The 21207-nt window shown below is 37.5% G+C and overlaps 1 protein-coding gene across 7 annotated transcripts in view; it reads left to right on the top strand.

Moving 5' to 3' along the window:
* Positions 1–21207, top strand: part of WDR7 (WD repeat domain 7) — a 231527-nt gene that overhangs the window by 39084 nt on the left and 171236 nt on the right. For 5 of the 7 annotated variants that reach the window (XM_060761305.2, XM_060761304.2, XM_060761303.2 and 2 more), the window contains exons 13-17: positions 237–432; positions 2268–2482; positions 8197–8960; positions 10661–10749; positions 17806–17895. In XM_060761305.2, the coding sequence (XP_060617288.2) occupies positions 237–432; positions 2268–2482; positions 8197–8960; positions 10661–10749; positions 17806–17895 (1354 nt within the window). The remainder of the gene's footprint in view (positions 1–236; positions 433–2267; positions 2483–8196; positions 8961–10660; positions 10750–17805; positions 17896–21207) is intronic. The other 2 variants (XM_060761309.2, XM_060761308.2) reach the window with 1 other exon arrangement.

Genomic DNA, 21207 nt, shown 5'->3' with positions numbered 1-21207 from the left:
ACAACAATGGTTGGGTTTTATTTGTTTAGATTATAGTAAGAATTCAAGCAGTTATCATCCACTTGCTCAAATGTTTCTAGCCTTTTGTTTTAGATAAGCTGCAAGTTGACTGCAAAGATCTGATAATTTTGTAACAAAATGAATATATTAGGTTCTTGTGGGTTTTTTCGGGCTATAGGGCCATGTTCTAGAGGCATTTCTCCTGACGATGAATATATTCTTTTTCTCTTTTTTAGGCAAGAGTTCAGCACTGTGTTTGCTCTGTCGCCAGTGATCACTCCGTAGGACTTTTGAGTTTGCGAGAGAAGAAATGCATAATGTTAGCTTCCCGCCACCTATTTCCTATTCAGGTCATAAAGTGGAGGCCATCAGATGACTATCTAGTTGTTGGCTGTTCAGATGGTTCTGTATACGTTTGGCAAATGGATACTGGTAAGCTGAACTGGTTAGGGAGTGACTTAATAGTTTTATATAATGTCTGGTAAAGCAAAGGGCGACAAATACTGGTACTTAATTTAGACTTTTATTAAAAGCTTCCAAAGAATGAGCCTCCGCCACACTCCAGGACAGAGGGTTCCACTGCTGAACAGCTTTCACAGTCAGGAAGTTCTTCCCCATGTTCAGATGGAATCTCCTTTCTTGTAGTTTGAAGCCATTGTTTTGCGTCCTAGTCTCCAGGGAAGCAGAAGACAAGCTTGCTCCCTCCTCCCTGTGACTTCCTCTTGCATATTTATACACTAACCGTCCCCTGCCACGCATTGCTGTGGCCCAGTCTAGTGATCTGGAAAATAAAGTAATGAGAAAGTGTTGGTTTCTAATATATGTAATTTCTTTATGCTTTGTGAGTAAACAGCATTTCTTGCTGTTTCTTTGTCAGTGTTGATGTGGAGAGTGTCTGGTTTGTCTACTCTGGAATATGCAACATATCATAGTCCTTCTTTAGGGGTCCCTTTCAAATCTATGGTACTATCTCTGTGTGTGTGTGTGTGTGTGTGTGTGTGTGTGTGTGTGAATCATATCTATCTATATCTATGGCTGGATGGCTCTTTGGCAGGAGGGCTTTGATTACATTTTCTTGCCCTGGTGAAGGGAGCTGGACTGGATGGCCTTAAGTATTTTCTGTTAGTCATGGGGATTCTGTGTGGGAAGTTTGCCCCAGTTCTGTCATTGGTGGGGTTCAGAATGCTCTTTGATTGTAGGTGAACTATAAATCCCAGCAACTACAACTCCCAAATATAAAGATTTTATTTCCTCCAAACTCCACCAGTGTTTACATTTGGGCATATTGAGTATTTGTTCCAAGGTTGGTCCAGATCCATCACTGTTTGAGTCCACAGTGCTCTCTGGATGTAGGTGAACTACAAATCCCAAACTCAATGCCCACCAAACCCTTCCAATATTTTCTGTTGGTCATGGGAGTTCTGTGTGCCAAGTTTGGTTCAATTCCATAATTGGTGGAGTTCAAAATGCTCTTTGATTGTAGGTTAACTATAAATCCCAGCAACTACAACTCTGAAATTACAAAATTGTAATTTTTCGAGTGATGGTCACTCCTTGTGTTGTGAGATGTTTTGTTGCCAAATTTGGTGTGATTTCGTTCATTGGTTCTTTTGTTTTTAAGGTACTCATTATGCACTGAGCATTTGTATATAGATAGATAGATGGCTATCATATCTCCTCTCAGTCTTCTGTTCTTCTGGCTAAACATGCCCAGCTCCTTAAGCCGCTCCTCATAGGTCTTCTTTATTTTGTTTTGTTTTTGTTGTTTTTTTGTTTTTGTTTTTACTTCAGTGGCCTAGATTTTGTTTACACAGTATAGTTGCCTGAGCCCTAAATATCACACAGGTACCTGATCCCATCCCATCTTGGAATCAGGGTAATTCTTAGTTATTTCTTGAATGATAGACAGCCAACAAACAGCAGGTGCTCTTCAGAAGAAGAAACTGGAAAGCATCTTTGAGTATTCCTTGCCTAAGACAACCCTGTGAAGTTCACATGGTTTCCATAAGTCCACAAGCAACTTGAGGAAATGCACTTTTGAAGAGTTGCTTAAGAGGTTATAGTTCTTTTATATTGTAGTTCATACAGTGGGTTATTTTGGAAGAGCCCATGAAAAGTTGCTGGATACAGAGGAGTTAATTGTACTTCTTCAGGAAGTGATGGTACAACAGGATCGACTTGCACATTTTGCAAAATTGTAGTTTTGCAATTGTAGTTTAACTCTACTATAGTCAGTTTTCCTCACAGTTCCTCTCTATCTTCTCAAGGTGCACTTGATCGCTGTGTAATGGGAATAACAGCTGTTGAGATTCTGAATGCTTGTGATGAGGCTGTGCCTGCTGCTGTTGACTCTTTGAGTCATCCTGCTGTCAACTTAAAACAGGCCATGACCCGTCGTAGCCTTGCTGCACTAAAAAATGTGGCCCACCAAAAACTTCAAACTCTTGCCACAAATCTCCTCGCTTCAGATTCATCTGACAAAGTAAGTTTTCCCCCTTTAAACAACCTGTTTAATTCCTTTTGGTTTATATTACTTCTTGAAATAACGTGCTATTGTGGCATTTTTGTGTAGAAGAAGTACCCCTGGAGGAATGGCAGTGGTTGCAAATATATAGCACACAGATGCATGGCCATGCCCCACCTCCTTGCATTGGATGTAGTTTTGTCCTTCAGTGGAGAGGTTCTCTCCATCCCCTTCAATCCTTCAAAGATTACCTTATTCCTGTGTGGAAGACAGGAAAGGGAGGCTGTAAATACACAGTTGTGGCAAGGCTAAACCTGCTTTCCCTTATTAGTGAATTACCTAGCATTAGTGAATTACCTAGTGAATTACCTAGCATCAGAAACAGATACTGTATTCTAGATTTTGGAGCTTTATTTTGTTCCATATGACAATGTTGGCTTCAAAGCATTAGTACCATTTTGGGTTCTATTTCCTCATTGCATTAAAGGGTGAAAACATATTTTGAAAATATGTGCTCTCATACCAGAAGGGGGTCTAATACAGTTTATTGTACAGTCATAAGACATTTGCCTTCTAAAGTTTTATCTGCTATATTTCTTGCATCCTAAATTGAAATGTAGGTTTAGGAACATCTTTAGGGCTGCCTTGTTGTCTTAGTAGATTTGATGGTAGGACAGCAGAGGGCATCAGAGATCCACATTTGTTCATATATTTTTTTGCAAAGATTCTATAGCTAGTGCTATTGCTAGTGCTCATAGAACCATGCAGTTATTTGCTGCCCCAGAGTCAGTTATATACCTTTTTGCCCTGTTTATAAATGAGAATGGCAAATGCAAGACTGGGGAGTGGGATTTCTACCAGACTGCGCGGACCTATCATGTTCATAGTATTACATTATTGTTAGAATTTCTGTCTATCCATCATTCTTCCCTAAGATGTCTAGTTGTTTTAGTATTCTGATAATGAAGTATGCACACAATTTTCCTCTCTTAAATAAAAGTTACAGTAATTTTTAGTGCACTTAAATATTCAGTACTCTCTATACAGCAATGCAGTATCCACACAGTTCAAGCAGAATGATGTACAGCATGAGCATTCTTTATCCAGAATTTTGAAATCTGAAACACTCTAAAATCCAAAACTATCTGAATGGGGTTTTGATATAGTAATGGATTAGCTTTCTTGTGGCTCAATGTACACATACATGGTTTCATATTATAAAAATATGATAAGGATGAGGTGTATATGCAACATAAATGAACTTCATGTTTAGACTTTGTTCCCTTCTCCAAGATATCTCACTGTGTAAATGAAAGTATTTGAAAATCTGGGAAAAAATACAGGGCATTTTTAATAAGGGATGTTTAACCTATACTATGTTATAGTATAACGGAAAATTCTTAAGAGGGAGGGCAGACTGCTTGCATCACTCAAGCCTTCTGTTATCTATGTCTAAATCTCTTTTATAGTTCATTTATAGTTCATGGGCTCCCTGGTGGCGCAGTGGGTTAAACCACTGAGCTGCTGAAGTTGCTGACCAAAAGGTTGGCAGTTCGAATCCGGGGAGCGGGGTTAGCTCTCACTGTTAGGCCCAGCTTCTGCCAACCTAGCAGTTCGAAAACATGCAAATGTGAGTAGATCAATAGTTACTGCTTCTGTGGAAAGATAACAGTGCTCCATGCAATCATACCGGCCACATGACCTTGGAGGTGTCTACAGACAATGCTGGCTCTTCGGCTTAGAAATGGAAATGAGCATCAACCCCCAGAGTCGGACACAAATATATTTAATGTCAGGGATTTTTTTACCTTTACTATAGTTCATTTGCCTTTTATATTATCCCCCTGACTTTAATTAAAGTAGCAGTATATTTGTAAATATCTCACACAATTTTCACATTCATTAGGTTTTTGTTAATTTTGTTTCAGTGTACTACAATTTCAAATTTTTCTCTCAGTTTTCAAAAGTATTTGAGAAATACTACTCTGGCAGTATGAAATATGTAGTTACCCAAAAATTAAAACTTTTCAAAAGTCATCACAATAGTAAAGATTGTTATGTAAATGAAATATAATGTAAACCTAAAACAGGATCCAAAGCCAATTTTAGTAGCAGCACTGAGGTCAGTTGACGAAAACATCACAACTAAAAGCTTTTTTATTAGACAATGAAAAATGGCAGAGGTTAGTAGGTGGAACACTCAGGAAGTTAACAAGTGGGCTCCTCCAGTGTTTTTGCTTTGTCTCAGCAGACTGTTTCTGTTAATTTTCACCTTCTGATAAGAGCATATAAATACGTCATTTTGGGACCATTAAGGAATTCTGTGACTGTGGTTAGGATTGGAACATGAGAGGCAGGGCCTAGAGCTCACAAAGCTGTGAAATTTACTAGGGGATCTTGGATCAGTCCTTATCTCTCAATCTGAGTTACATCATTGGATTGCTGTGAAACTGGAGAAAGCATAAGGATAGGCTTGTATGCCACCTTGATCTCATTGGTAGAAATGCAGAATATGACTGTAAACAGTGGATAAAATACTAAATCTGAAATCTAGCCCCAGGTGGAGCAGAACCAACAAATCTGTTGTTGAATGATAATTTTATTTATACCCTAGTCATCAATCAGTTTGGATAGTGACATTTAGTATTCAGAAATATTTCTCTACGTTTTTATTTTTAGATAGTAAATATAGAGGTGAAGCATAGTATGCTTTCTTCCTGTGGTAGATATAAGGCATACAGTTTAGAGTGGGATATTACCTAAGTAGCATTCGGTTGAGTTCTCGTGTGAGTTGGAAACTCATTTCCACGTGTACATGACTAGTCTGCTAATGCTCTCTTTAATGTGACACCCTTTGTGCTATATCACACAGAATAGTATAACCATGAAAGGAGGATAGGAAAAGAAAGCCTTATTCCATAAATGGAACATTGCTTGTGGTAGGGAGGGTTCAAGTTAGAGTTAAAATACATGTATATGATCTCCATTAATCTCAGAAGTTGAAACCATTTTTAATGCAAAGAGGTTTCTCACATAAAGAAAGAAGAAATTGTATGGAAAGTTGACTCGAGGCTGTTGCCAGAATCAAGACATATACTTATAGTTTGACTTAAACTGTGTCAACAAAATATGAACAGTCTTTCAATATTCCAATAGCTTCCTCATCTTCTTTAAAAGTTATATAAATTGTGTCTGTTTATTACTCTTATTTTCTTAATTGTGATCTGTCAGTTTTCCTTTGCACTGTCTAAAATACTCATTTGATTTTTTTTCTGCTAGTAGTATGGTGTCATTTACATATCTTTTCAGCTGAAGAGATATAAGAACCTCTTTGGCGTTTCTTTTTGTTACTGCATCCTTTTTCCATCTCTTTGTAATTCAGTTATAGTTTGTGTTTTCAGTAGCTTTTCTTTTACTTTATTGCACCCTTGAACCTTGTAAGGACTGGGTATATCAGGGCCTGCAGAACATCACATCCTTATGAAGCGTATTAATTAATCTACTCGTCAATCTGTCCTATTGATCACATTGATTAATCATTACTTTTGTCTTGTTGGATTTTGAAAGAACTAAAGCTGTTAACAAAAATTTTGATAGCTGAATGGCACTACTTTTTCTTCTGGAATCTATAGGAAAAATAGAAAGAAAAATATGTTCTATATATATATAGTTTTTCTTTCCTCTTCCCAACCCTTTTGGGGGGGGGGGGAGGTTGGGGGAAGATCATTGAATTTATAATTAAAATATAGATCGAAGAGAATGGTGTTGTTGAAAGTTCTTCTGAAGCAGGATGGGATTGTGCCTCCTTATATTGATTCAACTGATAAAAATAATGGTGACCAATTGCATATACTTATGTGTATCCTGTTCTGTTGGGGGAAAAAGGAATAACTGGTTGGGTAACATGATATATATGTCCCTAAATTTGTGTATAAAATGTTAAAGGGTCAGGAGTGCAGCTTACAGATGTTTCCCATCACTTGTCCATATACAAGTTTCCAGAAGTTCCCCTCATTTCTAGAAGGGAAAAGTGAAATTGACAAGAGGGTTGAGAACTCTATACTGATTGAACTTTCAAAATTGTCAGTTTTACTGCAGCTCATGAAATCTTTCTAATCTTTCCTGTATATAGAGTTGAAATCCAGCCTGTGTTGAGAGAATTAATTGCAAAGGCAATCAAGAGAGAAACTGCCACTAAAAACGTGCCTTCAAGCTCCTTGATAACTTCACACTTACATAGTCTTGATAGGAGGGGAACAGCCTGTCACTTTCACTCACATTTTTCAGGAATGGCCTGAGGACAAAATAGTGTACAGTTATGGTACAGAGGTTGATGTGTCAGTTCCTAAGGATTTAAAACTCAAATGCAGAAGATGCATCACACATGTTTTCAAAGCTTCACATGCTTCTTCATCAGGCAAAGATGTTAAAAATAGTATAGCAGGGGGGAAATATGAAGATGTTGGAGTCACAGGACTACTTGCTATCTTAGATGTTAATTTTTTGGCAGTTAAAATGATATCGATGGATTTCAGTGCAGGCGGGGGCCCCTGTGTGGGTAAAGAGACTGTGATTAATATATTTTAGTTGGTCAATAAAGGTATCACTTGTGGATTTTCCTGATTTTCTTTGTGGCCAACATATTATACCCTACATATGCTCCTCCATTCTGGAATATAACACAACCCATCTAGCTCTATAAGTCTCTTAGGGAATGCAATGTAGAAATGGGTTGATACTAGTTAATGTATTACTATTGTAGATCTATTTCAAGTTCATTTAAATACAGTTACAATTTTATACAGACATATTTCAATTGCAACATGCATTTAAAAAAAAACATAAGAGTATAACTAACAGAGCAGCACATTGCGTATTTGTTCCAAGATGCTGTTCTGCTAAATGGTGAAGCAGAAATCTTGTCTAGATTATAATTCTGTACACACAAAGGAATATATCTCACTGAACTCACTTTCTAAATTACCAAACTCACAAATTTTGTATTTCGTCTGTTTGTTTGCTTTGTTCTGTTAGAAATGTAATATAATTGACTGGTTGCTCTGACACGACAAATAAATACTTTCTAAATTGATATGATTGAGGTTGTCTTTTTGTAAATCTTTTCCAAACTCTTAAAGTTGTACATTTTAACTTGTTGAGGTGTACTATCCTCATTTGTGTTAAGAGGGGTGTCCTGTAAGCACCTGTATTTATCAACACATGGAAAGTACATTATTGCACTTGAGAAAGACAAGGATCTGTTTTCCTTTCCTTTTGTCTTTTATATATCCATGTGCATTTTACTTGGATGGGATAATTTATTAATGGATTGTTTATCCAGTGAATTTAATTTAATTGATTTTTATATGCATGGATACAGCTAATAGAATTGTTCTTGCATAAAAAACACAGCAGAGTGGACATCTAGTGGATGCATGTCCGTAACATTCAAAAAGCTTTGGGAAGAGATCATTAAATACTCTACTTGCTGTTCAAAAATACTCACTGAAAAACACATGATACACACAATCTCTGTAGTTTTACCCCCTTTTCTATATTGAGCATTTAATAATTATCAACAAGATAATTAGTGTATCAGCCACGTTTTGCGTTTTCCAGGTATCATAACTGTTTTAATTTTCTTATCCAAGACGTATGTGTTAGTTTGTTCTTAAATCCAGACTAGAAAAGTATAAGACCGAGAGATGATTTTTATTTTATGTTTGTTGCAGGGAAACTTGCCTAAATATTCTCACAACTCTCTGATGGTCCAGGCTCTGAAGACTAATGTAACAGACCCAGATGTCCATGTACTTTTCTTTGATGTGGAAGCTCTGATTATTCAACTACTAACTGAAGAAGCCTCCAGGCCTAATACAGCCCTTATTTCCCCAGAGAATTTGCAGAAAGCATCTGGCAGCTCTGACAAAGGAAGTTCCTTTTTGGCTGGCAAACGAGCAGCAGTCTTGTTCCAGCAGGTCAAAGAAACAATCAAGGAAAACATAAAAGAACATCTTCTGGATGAGGATGATGATGATGAGGAATCAAAGAGAAGAGAAGATAGCGATCCAGAGTATCGGTCAAGCAAATCTAAGCCACTAACTCTCTTAGAATATAACCTAACCATGGACACAGCCAAGTTATTTATGTCATGTCTCCATGCTTGGGGCTTGAACAGTGTTCTAGATGAGCTTTGCAGTGATCGCCTGGGAATGTTGAGACCCCATTGTTGTGTCTCCTTTGGCTTGCTTTCAAGAGGAGGTCACATGTCTTTGCTGCTTCCCGGATATAATCAGTTTGCAGGCAAAATGCCCTCTAGTGATGTGGACACAGGGAAGTCTGTTGCTCTCACAGAGGGACATATCAGGGGTACATATGGCATATCACGTGCAGTAACTACTCAGCACCTCCTCTCCATTATCTCCCTGGCAAACACGTTGATGAGTATGACAAATGCAACATTTATTGGTGATCATATGAAGAAAGGACCAGTCAGGTACATCAGAAAAGAAATGTATTTCACTTGCTTCATTTTTTGTTACTTTTTCTCAGTCTCCGTACCCACAATATGCATTCCTCAGTTTTTTAAAAAATTGGAGTATCATAACTGTGATGAATTGCATTCTGATGCATATACATTCTGATGCTTGCTTTTTTTTTAGTGTGTCCTTCTAACCTTTAGTGTTAGTCCAACTTGAGCTAAAGTGATATCATTCTATGCAATCATGATATCATAGGCTATTATTCGCGGCTGAGTATGATTGCCCTCCAAGTGTAGGATCCATATGTGATTGTAGAGACCTATTTTGGATCTGCATGTTTTTTCCCCTTAAGGACATCAATTTCCAGGTGGAAGGTGGTCCCAACAAGGATTGATGTGACACGCCCCCTCTTGATACATTTCTCCATTTGTGCCTCTTCGAATTCCACAGCACTATTGGTAACAGCTGACCTCCAGTTAGAACACTCTAGGGACAGTGCTTCCCAGTTTTTGTGTCTATCGCACAAGGTTAGCTTTAAGCTCATCTTTAAATCTCATTTGTTGCCCACTAATATTCTGTGTTCAGTTCTAGGTTTACAGAATTAGACTCTAATTCAGAATGGTTTTTCAGTAAAATGGTTGATTTTAATGCCATAGGCCAATATTGGTGAAAATATAGTTAATTTTTTGTGTGTGTCAGGAGCAACTTGAGAAACTGCAAGTCTCCTCTGGTGTGAGAGAATTGGTTGTCTGCAAGGATGTTGCCCAGGGGATGCCCGGATATTTCACAATCCTGTGGGAGGCTTCTCTCATGTCCCAGTATAGTCCCAATAAGGTCTCATTCCTCTCTCTATATATATATTCCCTTTTCCATTTGAGATTTAGTGTGACACTTGATAAATGTGTGTGTGTCTTTGATTTTAAAGACAAAACTAGGAGCCTCTGGAGAACTAAGGTAAGACTCCATATTTCTTGAGAACAAGATACAGAAAGGATACCAAACTACATCATATAAGTCAATCCCATGTTTAATTCAAGGGTAGTTTTTTGGCCTAAAATTATGGATTCTGATATAACCCAGGGATAAACTGAGGCCATTCTGTTAAGATCGGAAAGCACCAATGAGGCCCCAGGAGGCCGGCCAGCCATCCCAATCTGTCTCCACTATTTTTCCAACTAGGCGTTCTAAAAGGCCAAAGGCAGCACTGTTACTGAGAAAATAAAGGGCATCAGTGCTTCTTTTAAGTTCTCACAAAAGAAACTAAGCTCTTATCTTTCATCATTCTGCTCTTTGTGATATGACTAAAGATGCAGTACTTGCATTGATATGGATGTGGATAAATTGACCCAGATTATTAGAGCTGATTACGTTGACTAACATTTCTAGACTTATACAGTATGTACAGTAGCTTGTGGAAAGTGGGAAACAGAAAATATGCAGAAAATGAAAGAGAATGGAAAGGATGACAAAAGAATTGAAAAGAAGATCATGGAGTAGAAAGGGTCCTGGTTACTGTGTGAGACTAAAAAGGGTCTGTGCATCTATGTTGTGTGTGGAAGAATGTGTCACATTCTCATCTCAAGTGGTGCAATGCCCATGTTTTAAGTGTATGGTATCAACATTTATTACTTGCTCAATCACCATAGGGAAATAGGGCGGGACATAAATAATGCTTATTGTAATTTATTATTATCCCTAATTATTTTATTTGTAGACCACCTAGACCAGGAACTCCTGAACTTGCTAAAGTGAAGACTCCTGCTCCTGTTGCTAGTCCAGCAGCTCAAGGGCTGATTAAACAAGGTAATGGTGTGAGATCAGCTGTGAAAATACAAACTCTCCAAATAAGTTATATCTATGCCTTTGAGCTTAGAAAAAGAAACCTTGTGGTTCAAATTTTCAGTTGAAGCTTTAAAATTGTACAACAAAATGTAAGTTGTGAAACATCTCTAATGATGAAGTTAAGTAGACATTACAAGCTGTGATGGTGGTGATCTGCATTTATCTCAATATGCTTTGCATTTGCTTTGAGCTATCCTATTGCACCTAACAACAGATCTGAATATCCAAGCAGTTATAGCTGTCTGCCAAAAGCTGGTGCAGACAAAGTTTTCTTAGGTGAAAAGGCTGATGCATTGCAGCTTAGTTTTCAACAATTCATTATGATGGAGAATGCAGCTGCCGTGGGCCTTGTGGACAGGCCTTGCAAAAGGTCTGACCTTAAATTGATAATAATGATTGGTGTCATTACAATACACGCTATTTTCATTAGTTTAGAGATGAAAATGCCTGATAGGTTCTTTTAGGTTCTTCATTCATATTTGATGGGCCTGTTGCATCTAGTATCCATTGGCAATCTGAATATATTCTGCAATAACTTGTCGGTTATTGTTCAGAGAGTGCATAAGCATCTACAAGTCCCATAGTGTTTGAGTTACATAACTTGTCAACAGTCTTTTGTGCTATTAATTCAATTTTCCTGGAAAGGTAATGTCTTTCCTTATTAATATCTGGGTCTAAAACAGGGGCCACATCTACACTTCCATATAATCCAGGTTAACAAAGCAGAAAATCCACATTATCTGCTTTGAACTAGATTATATGAGCCTACACTACAGATAATTCAATTCAAAGAAGATAACCTGGATTTTATATGGCAGTGTAGAGGGGGCCAGGATCTTGCTGACTTTTTTTTGTTCTGTGTCCATACTTAATACTAGTGTTCTTCATCATCTAGTGTAATATACCCTCACAACTAGATGTTTATCTTCTGTATCAGTAACCTACAAATGGCAATCTTATGAAACCTCTGAATTCTTTCTCCTGTGCAGCAGCTCTAAATCTAGAAGAGCAATTATGCTTGGATTGCTTTTTTGAATTTTCAGCAATTTCCATGCAGTTGCCTCCTTGCTAATGCTTCCCCCTCCTGTACATAAAGCAAAGTCTTCGCAGAAGCCGAGAGTCTGTTAAAGATTCTACAATGTAATTGTGACTTGAAATGTGTCTGCGTATATACAGCTGTTTCTAGTGTGCATTTTAGAAAGGTGAAAAGGAAATGTTGCACACAAAGCAACCTTCAATGCAGCAGCAATTCTGTTGCTTTTTGTATACAACAGCTGTATCACCTGATTACAAGATGACTGAACATCAATCCTATTTAATGCTGTCTCCCACTAGCCCTGGAACGAGAAGCATTTAATACTTTTACAAATTCTGCTAACCCATGTCCTAAAGGGCTGCAGGCAACGTAGAACATATTAAGCCCATACAGTTCTTTTGAAATCCATGGGGTACGCAGAGAGACACAGATATACTTTTTGCTAAAATTTACTATCTACCGCTTCTTCTTTGCTTGTTGGGGTTTGTTGAGCTGTGGTTTGTACCAAGCAAATCGATAATATTTTACAAAACCTTATTTACTTTTTCCATGCAGATAGAAAGGAAAAAGCATATCATGTTGTCTAGGTATGGCCAATATCACTGTTGAAAGGCAGGGGGATTTCCTGTGATCTCTTCTTGCGACCATTTTGTTTAACGTGCAATAAATCACCAGCATTTCCACATGCTGAACTTCAGTGTATGCCAATCCTAACAGTGGATCACTTAGAAGGGAATCCCAACAGTGGATCATTTAGAAGAGAATGAAACTGGCAATTGAACACATGTAGACTTAAAAATCTGCTGATTTCTCAGGTAACACTTGAATTTTCCACAGTGTTTTGTTTGAGTGATTAAAATATCCCCCCTTATTTAAAGCTACCTTAACAGCTGAATTGTCTAGTGAATTATAGCATTCAGCCATTTTACTGTCTTGCTTTTGATATACTGATGCTAAAATAGTTACCGTATATTCTGGTGTATAAGACTACTTTTTAACCCAAGAAAATCTTCTCGAAAGTCAGGGGTCGTCTTATACGCGGGAGTCGTCTTACACACACGAGTCATCTTATACACGGGAGTTGTCCTATATGCAGGAGTAGTCTTATAGAACGGGTGCTGAAACTTCCAATCGGATTGGAGAATCTATAGTTGCCGCATATGGTGGGGGAAGCTCAAAAATGGCAATGACTGCAAGCTGCAGGCTTCAGGGGCACCCGGGGAATGGAAAAAAGAGATAGAGTGGCTCTGGACCCAGAAAAACACAACTCTTTTACCTGTCTGGCCTGCCTTGTATCCTATTACTGTACCTCCTCCTCTGCCTCTCAGCTCTCGCTCCTGAAGACTGCAGTGAAGCGGTGCATGTGCGCATGTGTGAGATTTGAGAGGCAGAGAAGGAGGTACAGTAATAGGAAAATTGCCATATTGAAATCAAGTCTGATGCTTTTAAAAATTTTATTTGGTGTGGGTTGGAAGAGGGGTAGTCTTATACGGCAAATACATCCCAAACTCTATATTTTAACTGGAAAAGATGGGAGTTGTCTTATTCGCCCAGTTGTCTTATATGCCGGAATATACGGTACTTGTGTATTGAATAGAACTCAAACCACTGTGGTGTTGTGGTGTTGTCTAAAGACCAAGATGCATAGAAACCTTACAAAAATGCCATTCTCATTAAGGAGGGAAGCCTCATATCTGAACTCATATTACCAGAACTATAGATAATTACTTACTTTAAGTCTAAATAAAGAAACTCGGTGTTTATCATAACTGAACTGCTAGCCAACAGGATTTATATACAAAATTGTGACTGTTCAATTTTCTCTGAGCGTTATCCCTAAGTATCACATTATAGACCACATGCTCAATTTAAGGGCTTTCTTATCTGTCTTCTATAGCTTGAAATCACCCTTGTGATAGGTTATGTGTTTGTGTGACTTCAAACTTTGTTACTTATAATGCAGTTAGCACACATTGCAGAGAGGCTGAATATAATCGATTCATGCAGCGTTCATTTTCAGATTGCCACAGAACCCAATACGACTGGCCTACCAAGCCAGCTGTTGTTACTTTCAGTTACACTGATTGATATAAATAATGACAGCTAGAGAGACTGTTCTCTTCCCCCACCCTTATCACAAAAGAGTGAAGCTTAAATATCGAACAGTAAACTTACAATTACACTCTCTGCGTGTGTTTTTAGAAGGCTTATACATTCACTGCTACAAGTCCTTTACCCATTCTGATGTGTCAATTTTTGAGTATTTTTTTGTATTTGCATGAAGTCCCTGCCAGCTAGTTTACTAGTTTGCACGTGCCACCACGATGCATTTATGTGGAAATCATAGAAGGAGTAATTTTGATGCAGATGTCTTAGAGTGACAAAAGAAGTTCACTGCATGAAAACCAAACATACCATTCAGGAAACAATGCTTAATCTGTTCTGGAGCCTGTGCCTATTGTCATTCTGCAATGGAATAAAGGAGAGGGATTAATTTGAAGATGCTTCTGCATGACATATGGTAATTCTCGGCAAGAAGGAAGTGTCAGCTAGTGACCTCTAAATCTTAACATTGACCTCTGGTTGTAGGATGGTGTGTGCCATAAGGTCTGCCTGTCCTTTCATATGATAATTTGATTCATGGAGCATTAGAGAAACTATAAAGTTTATGGCTGCCTTTGGACTGCCTTCACATTAAAGTAGAAGAAGATCCCCCACCACAATTCACAAAATGGCTGTCATAAAACTGCAGAAATTTAATTTGCCGAAAACTATTTTGAGCAATTAAATTTTAAGTGGCTTCCTCACTAAAAGTAGTTGAAAATCTGTACTAAATCAACCTTAACGTGGTCCTAAAGGGATTTGTTTTCAAGGTGTTCCAAAGCCTGGCCTTGGAACAATTCTGAAAGGTCAAAACAACAGAAATACTCCCGAATCTACTTAAAAATACACACATAGAACACAAATAAAAGTAAAGAAAATAAATAAAAATAAAAAATAAAAATATAAATGCATCACATAAAATAAAACAGTATTAAAATGTTCATTCATAACACCTAAATCTCTTTTTTTATACCCCCCCCCCCCTTCCCGGCCTTCACCTCCAGAAGTAGCCCATAACAATCAGGTCATAAAAATATATTTCCCTGGTTCCGAAAAGATACAAAAGGGTAAGCTCCATTGAGCTTTGGGAAGAGTATTCTACTAAAACAGGGGTGCCAAAGAAAAGCTCTGTTCCTCAACTATCTCTTGCAGAGCCTCTGTTCAAAGAGATGCGGATCAAAAAAATTGTGATGAGCTGGAATGCTGACCTAATTGAGGCTCTAATTGTGATTTTTAAGAGCGGCCATGTGTAATGCCCGGTGACCTCTGCTTTGTATTAGTATTGATAACTGAGGGACTAAATCAAATGACTAGTCCCATATATTCTCCCTGATTTGGCAGGGATAGTCCCAATTTTTGTCATCCTATTTTTTGTGTCAAAATGCAAAAAATAGTTTACTCCCAGACAGGCCCGTAGCCAGGATTTCGATTTGGGGGTGGGGGTGGGGGGTGGGGGGCTGAGTCTGAGTGAAAGAGGGTCTTCCCTAGCAAACCTTTTGTATCATTACCCCAATACCCCCATGCAGATGGGATATATTGAGTATGGTGATCAGATCATGATATGAATAAACATAACAGTTTAAATAATGCACCAGTAAGGCCTTTTCGCGAACCACCATGAAAATTTCGGAGGGGGGGCTGAAGCCCCTCAAGCCCCCCCCCTCCCCCCCCCCCCCCGGCTACATGCCTGCTCCCAGAAGGATTGAAACTCCCCGGAGAGGAGAGGAGATGAGAAGAGAGCAGGGGCACAACCTTGCTTTTTCTGATAGGCTCAGGCAAAAGCAAACTGCTGCAGCTTGTTGTTTTTTCTCAGTAATACCATAACTTTTTGTCATCGCGATCCAGCATGTGCTGTTTTTGATATATGAAATGCTGAAGGGCATGAATTCATTGAATTGAGAGAATGTACTCAAGAATTTGGTCACAGATACACTGGTCTTTTACAGTTGGATTTAGAGCAACTAAACATCCAGTCTTCATCACACAGGAGAAAAAAATCCACTTAAAATATCGTTTCTACCTCCTACAGAATTCTGGTGTTTGTAGTTTAGTAAGGCTGTTAAAGGCTCCACCCTAAACTGCAAACCCCAGAATTCTGCAGGAGGCAGAAACCAGATTTTAAGTGGATTTTTTCTCTCTAGTGTGATGAGGCCCATATGTCTAGTCTGCTACTTCAGGCCATCATGTTTTGCCTGACTTGTATTACCAAAGGAGATAAGCAAATGTTTCATGATGCAAAGATTTTGTGCAAACCGATATTAATAAAGAGGGCATAAAAACATTTCAAAAGTCTGAATCAGCTTTGCAGACACAGCTGTGTTGTATCCATCATACATGCTCAAACATACACTATCATCTTCAGTAGCTTTTTTTCATTTCAGAAGTGACTTGAGAAACTGCAAGTCGCTTCTGGTATGAGAGAATTAGCCGTCTGCAAGGACGTTGCCCAGAAGACACCCAGATGTTTTACCATTCCGTGGGAGGCTTTTTCCATGTCTCCCACATGGGAAGCTGAAGCTGACAGTTGGGAGCTCACCCCACTCCCTGGATTCGAACCGCCAGTGTTTTGGTCAGAAGTTCAGCCAGCACAAGAGTTTAACCCATTGGTTCACTGGGGTCTTCTTAGCCGATAGATAAGCATAGTTGCAAGGAAAAAGTCTTCATCACGCCAAATCTTCATTGGAATAAAAGGTATAAAATATGGATAAAAATTGTAACTTCACAAAATCTTATAAACTATATATAGACTATTTAAACCTTTTTGATTAATACTGCAAGTTTGTATGCATTCTATTATCAAGGCAAAAGTAGTAGAGTAGTTGCAAAAGTAGTAGAGTAGTTGTAGAGGCATCTATTTATTTATTTGTTTATTTATTTTCTGCATTTGTATACCGCTCTTCTCAGCCCTTGGGCGACTCAGAGCGGTTCACAATAGCAAAATTCAATGCTTAAAACATCATAAAACAGTTAAAAACAATTAAAACAATAACATTATAACAATCCATTAAACATCATATAACATCTCATCTATGCATTCGTAAGTCACATTTTCTGAAGCTTATAATTAGAAGTAGAAGACTTGGCATGCATGATAAAGCCCTCTTTGTGATTATGTTTATTTATGCTGCTCCTTAAAAAGATATTTTCCTCTTCTTTTTCTGACCTAAGAGCTGCTTATGAAAACAATGAGTTAAAGTATGTTTAGCTTGTGCAAAACATCTGTATCTGTAGTAATTTTGATTAATTCATTGCTTTTCTATCACCTGTGGTAATACTGCTAAAAAGGAAGGGGAAACAGAATCTAGTGGTACCCTTAAGACTATGATTTATGATAATATTAGATAAGCAAGCCTTAGATTAGTGGTCTGCAGCGATGCATTCATGAGTTTGGATAGGCTTTGTTTATCTATGGATGACATTTTGGATGGGCTTTGTTTATCTATGTGTAGTATTCATACTCTTTCTCGTTTTATACTGCATACTGTTTCTTTCCTGTCCTTTTTTGTTTTGTTACTCTTAGAGTCTGACTTTACTCTTGCTTTATTATCTAATCTGTTTATTTGTTATTAATCAGTTTATTTTTCTTATCGTGATTGATTTTGATTTTACTTTCCATTACTTGAAATAGTGTAGTGTTTTTGTAATACACTTTTCTAGACAGGATGCAGGTAATAACATTATCTTTCTGTGTTCTTTAACTGACTTGTTTTTCTGTCATTGACACACTTCTTGAAAGGTTCTTGAATAGTAATTGTTTCAGTTAATTCAGGAGAATTCTGTTTTATTTTTCCTTCATTCTTTAATAATACTAACTTTTCTTTTTGTTCTGGAAACGTCTGTCTTCATTTTCCTCTTTTATTTCTTCTTTCCTGCTCAAGTTGCTCCTGCTGTTTCTGCTAGCAATGAAGCTGATCACTCTGGCTCTGACCCTGCTCCTCCTTTACATACCTGTTTCTTAGTAAATGAAGGTATTCTCACCTCAGTTTCTATCTACTTGGCCTCTTTATTTCTTTTAACTAACTTGCTCTCTCATTGTTGTTACATGCCTCTCTTAATCTATGCATTCATTCACTATACAATTTGGAGACAAGCTTCACTAAGCAATATTTATTTGCTACTAATGACTAGTTTGAATTTATTTTCTCTTCCTTTGCGGAAGATGTTGTCTTCTCTAAATGATGACTGTACATCATATAAATAACTAGCTTCTCTGACTGGCAAATACATTTATATTTAATGCACAAAGAATTGCAGCTTGTCAAACTCTTTTCACCTTGGTGTTGATGTGTAATGGGCAATCGGATAACAACTCCATGTTTTCAATATCCTAACGCTGTGAAGTAGCTCTGAGCAACCGATAGTCAACCAAGGAAGCATTTTGAAGGACTTAAAATGTTTTTTAAATCTCGAGAATAGTTTTCTTTGTTATAAAAATAGGTTTATGTACGAATAAGGAGGATATTTTCTGGTAAGTTTTGACAAAACAGTACTTTAGCTGGTATAAAGTAAGATAAGATTATGACTTTTAACAATTACAAGGATTAAAATTTGATTGATAGTCAACAAAACTAAAAATTCAACCGTTAGCTCCTAATGGACCTAAGATGATTCCGAGGAAAGATGTACCAATTTCACTGAACTGTGAATGCTTGTAAACATTTTCATATATTTAATGGATTTCTCACAGTTATCTTTGTCAGTGGAAATGGCACCACTTGCAATATGGATTTTGCTTCCTTGTGTGCTCTGAAATCTACCATGAGCAACTATCAGGAGCAAATGGGAGAAGGCTGCAATAGGAAAGAGAACAAAGGAAAGTCAGCTTTTATGTCTGGAGGTCCACTCCTTTAGCATCAGATGGAAACCTTCAACAATCAAGTAGCCTTCAATTGAGCTTGTCTATAGTATTTGGGAAAGTGGCAATTGTAGTTGAACTCATTTGGAAAATATCACATTGGCAAGCCTGTTTGATAGAGTTGCTTTTAATTGTTTGTCAATTGTTCACATTTAGAGTGCTGATGAATATAGTCAGTTGTTGATTTCTTATTCCTGCCACTTCCTGCTAATTATGTTGTTGTGGGAGACAGCCTATGTGTTGCAGTCATTTTTCTTTCATTGGTGTTTGTAGTTGTGATAAAAATGATATCATGAAAAACATTGAATAAATAAAATAAATTGATATTGGATGGAAGGGCAGGGTTTTCTGGGAGGGTTAAAACATGACATCTGTGTCCAGTTCTGGAAAATGTATGCATTATCAGTGTGCATTCACACACACACACATCAGCTTTTTCTCCCTGGTGTGTATATACACTATCCCATCCATACACTATGTGTTCAGATGAAACTCTATTTGGATACTGTGTATTGGATCAAAGAACTATGAAGGAAAGGAGAACAGCTGCTGTTGAGTTATTGATGTCTTTCAATCTTGACTTATTTGGGAACAATAAGCTAGGCCTCCAGAATTGAATGTCACAAAAAGCAGTCCCTAGCTACTGAATTTTCTTTCTGAAACTATTTAAAAAAATTGTGTTTATCTTTAGAGATAGCAAGGTAGTGTATAAATACTACAAAACAACAAAAACAGCAAAAATCATTCTCATCAAGATAATTTTCAAAATAAATAGAAGATTTGGTAAATTCAAATTTCTGTATAACAACATTTTGGGTCTAGTATCAAAACGATTGCAGTGCTGGACCAGATTCAAAAAGAGGATGTTCTATAGCTTGGCTGCCACAAATGACAAGGCATTCTTCTTCAGTCAGTCTTCAAATAAGCTACTTTGAGAAATACTTTCCCTGGATATATTAAGTGACAAATGGGCAGGTATAGGATGAAGCAGTCCTCCAGTTATCTGGGTCTCATGCCATATAGAGATGCAAAGGTAAGCACTCCTGTTTTGAATTGCATTCAGAAGCAAGTAAGCGGCTAGTGCAGCTCCTTCCAAATCAATGTAATATATTTCAATCAGTAATAGTTTTGGTCATCACATTTTGTACTGTCTTAAGCTTTTGGATTGTGAAAGCAGCCCATCATTAAATACTTTACATCACTCCAGTTTGGAAGTTATCAAACCATGTTGTATTGTGCATAGACCATTCCTATTCAGGTATGGTAATAGATGGCAAACTAGGTGAAATTGGTAAACTGTACTTCAAGGCAATGAGGCCATCTGATCCTCAAATGTTCAATAAAGGAGTTCTCCAAACTGTACCTATTCTTTCAAGATTAATGTGGCTCCATTTTAAATTTGCGCAAACTCATCTTCAGCTAGTTTTGTTTCCAGCTTATGTGAAGGGAGCAGTGAACAACCTGAATTTATTCACAAGCATCTTACCTTATCGTATGTAGCCACATTTTGAAAAATAGCATGCACAGCTTATAATAAAATCTTTTTATAGGTGGAAAAATTACAATTTCTTTAAACATATTAAATTTTTGATAATAATAATAGCTTTATTTCTTGTCCACCTCTCCTCATTGCTCGAGGAGAGCATTACTACAGCATTACTAAAATATAAACAAACACATAATCTGTTGTCGAAGGCTTTCATGGCCATAATCACTGGGTTGCTGTGAGTTTTCCTGGTGTATTGCTATGTTCCAGAAACATTCTCCTAACGTTTCACCCACATCTATGGCAGTCATCCTCAGAGGTTGTGAGATCTGTTGGAAACTAAGCAGGTGAGGTTTATATATTTGTTCAATGTCCAGGGTGAGAAAAAGAACTCTTTTCTACTTGAGGCAAGTGTGAATGTTGCAATTGGCCACCTTGATTAACATGGCCATACAGCCCAGAATACTCATCGCAACCCAAACATATAATCATTTTAAAACACTCGGTGAAATACACCTATTAAAACATACCTCCATAAAATAAGTATCAAAATACACATTTAACACATTGATATGGCTTTTTTCAATATTTACTCAAACTGCCATAACCTTTTATGAGCTGAAGAATGTTTATGTATCTAGAAGGACACCTTTGGATCTAAATTATCACAATATTGATGTATAGAATTGTAGTTTGATGTAGTTTTCTGGCATCACAGAGTATTATGGAGAGTAGTACTTTTCTCATGGTTCTTGATACATAGCTCCCTTCTCAGTGGGCTCCAGATTTCTTTTCATCTTAGTAAACTGTGCTGGGATAAAAAAAATGATTACAAACATCCAGATATGAAGTATAATTATTGGAGGAGTAACTTTTATTGCTATAGTGTTCCAGTATAACCTTATTTTAGTAGATTGGCTTAGCTAGCTGGAAGTTCGC

The sequence above is a fragment of the Anolis sagrei genome, chromosome 2 (genome assembly GCF_037176765.1).
Source record: "Anolis sagrei isolate rAnoSag1 chromosome 2, rAnoSag1.mat, whole genome shotgun sequence".
Classification (NCBI taxonomy): Eukaryota; Metazoa; Chordata; class Lepidosauria; order Squamata; family Dactyloidae; genus Anolis; species Anolis sagrei.
This window is presented reverse-complemented; position numbering and strand designations above follow the sequence as displayed.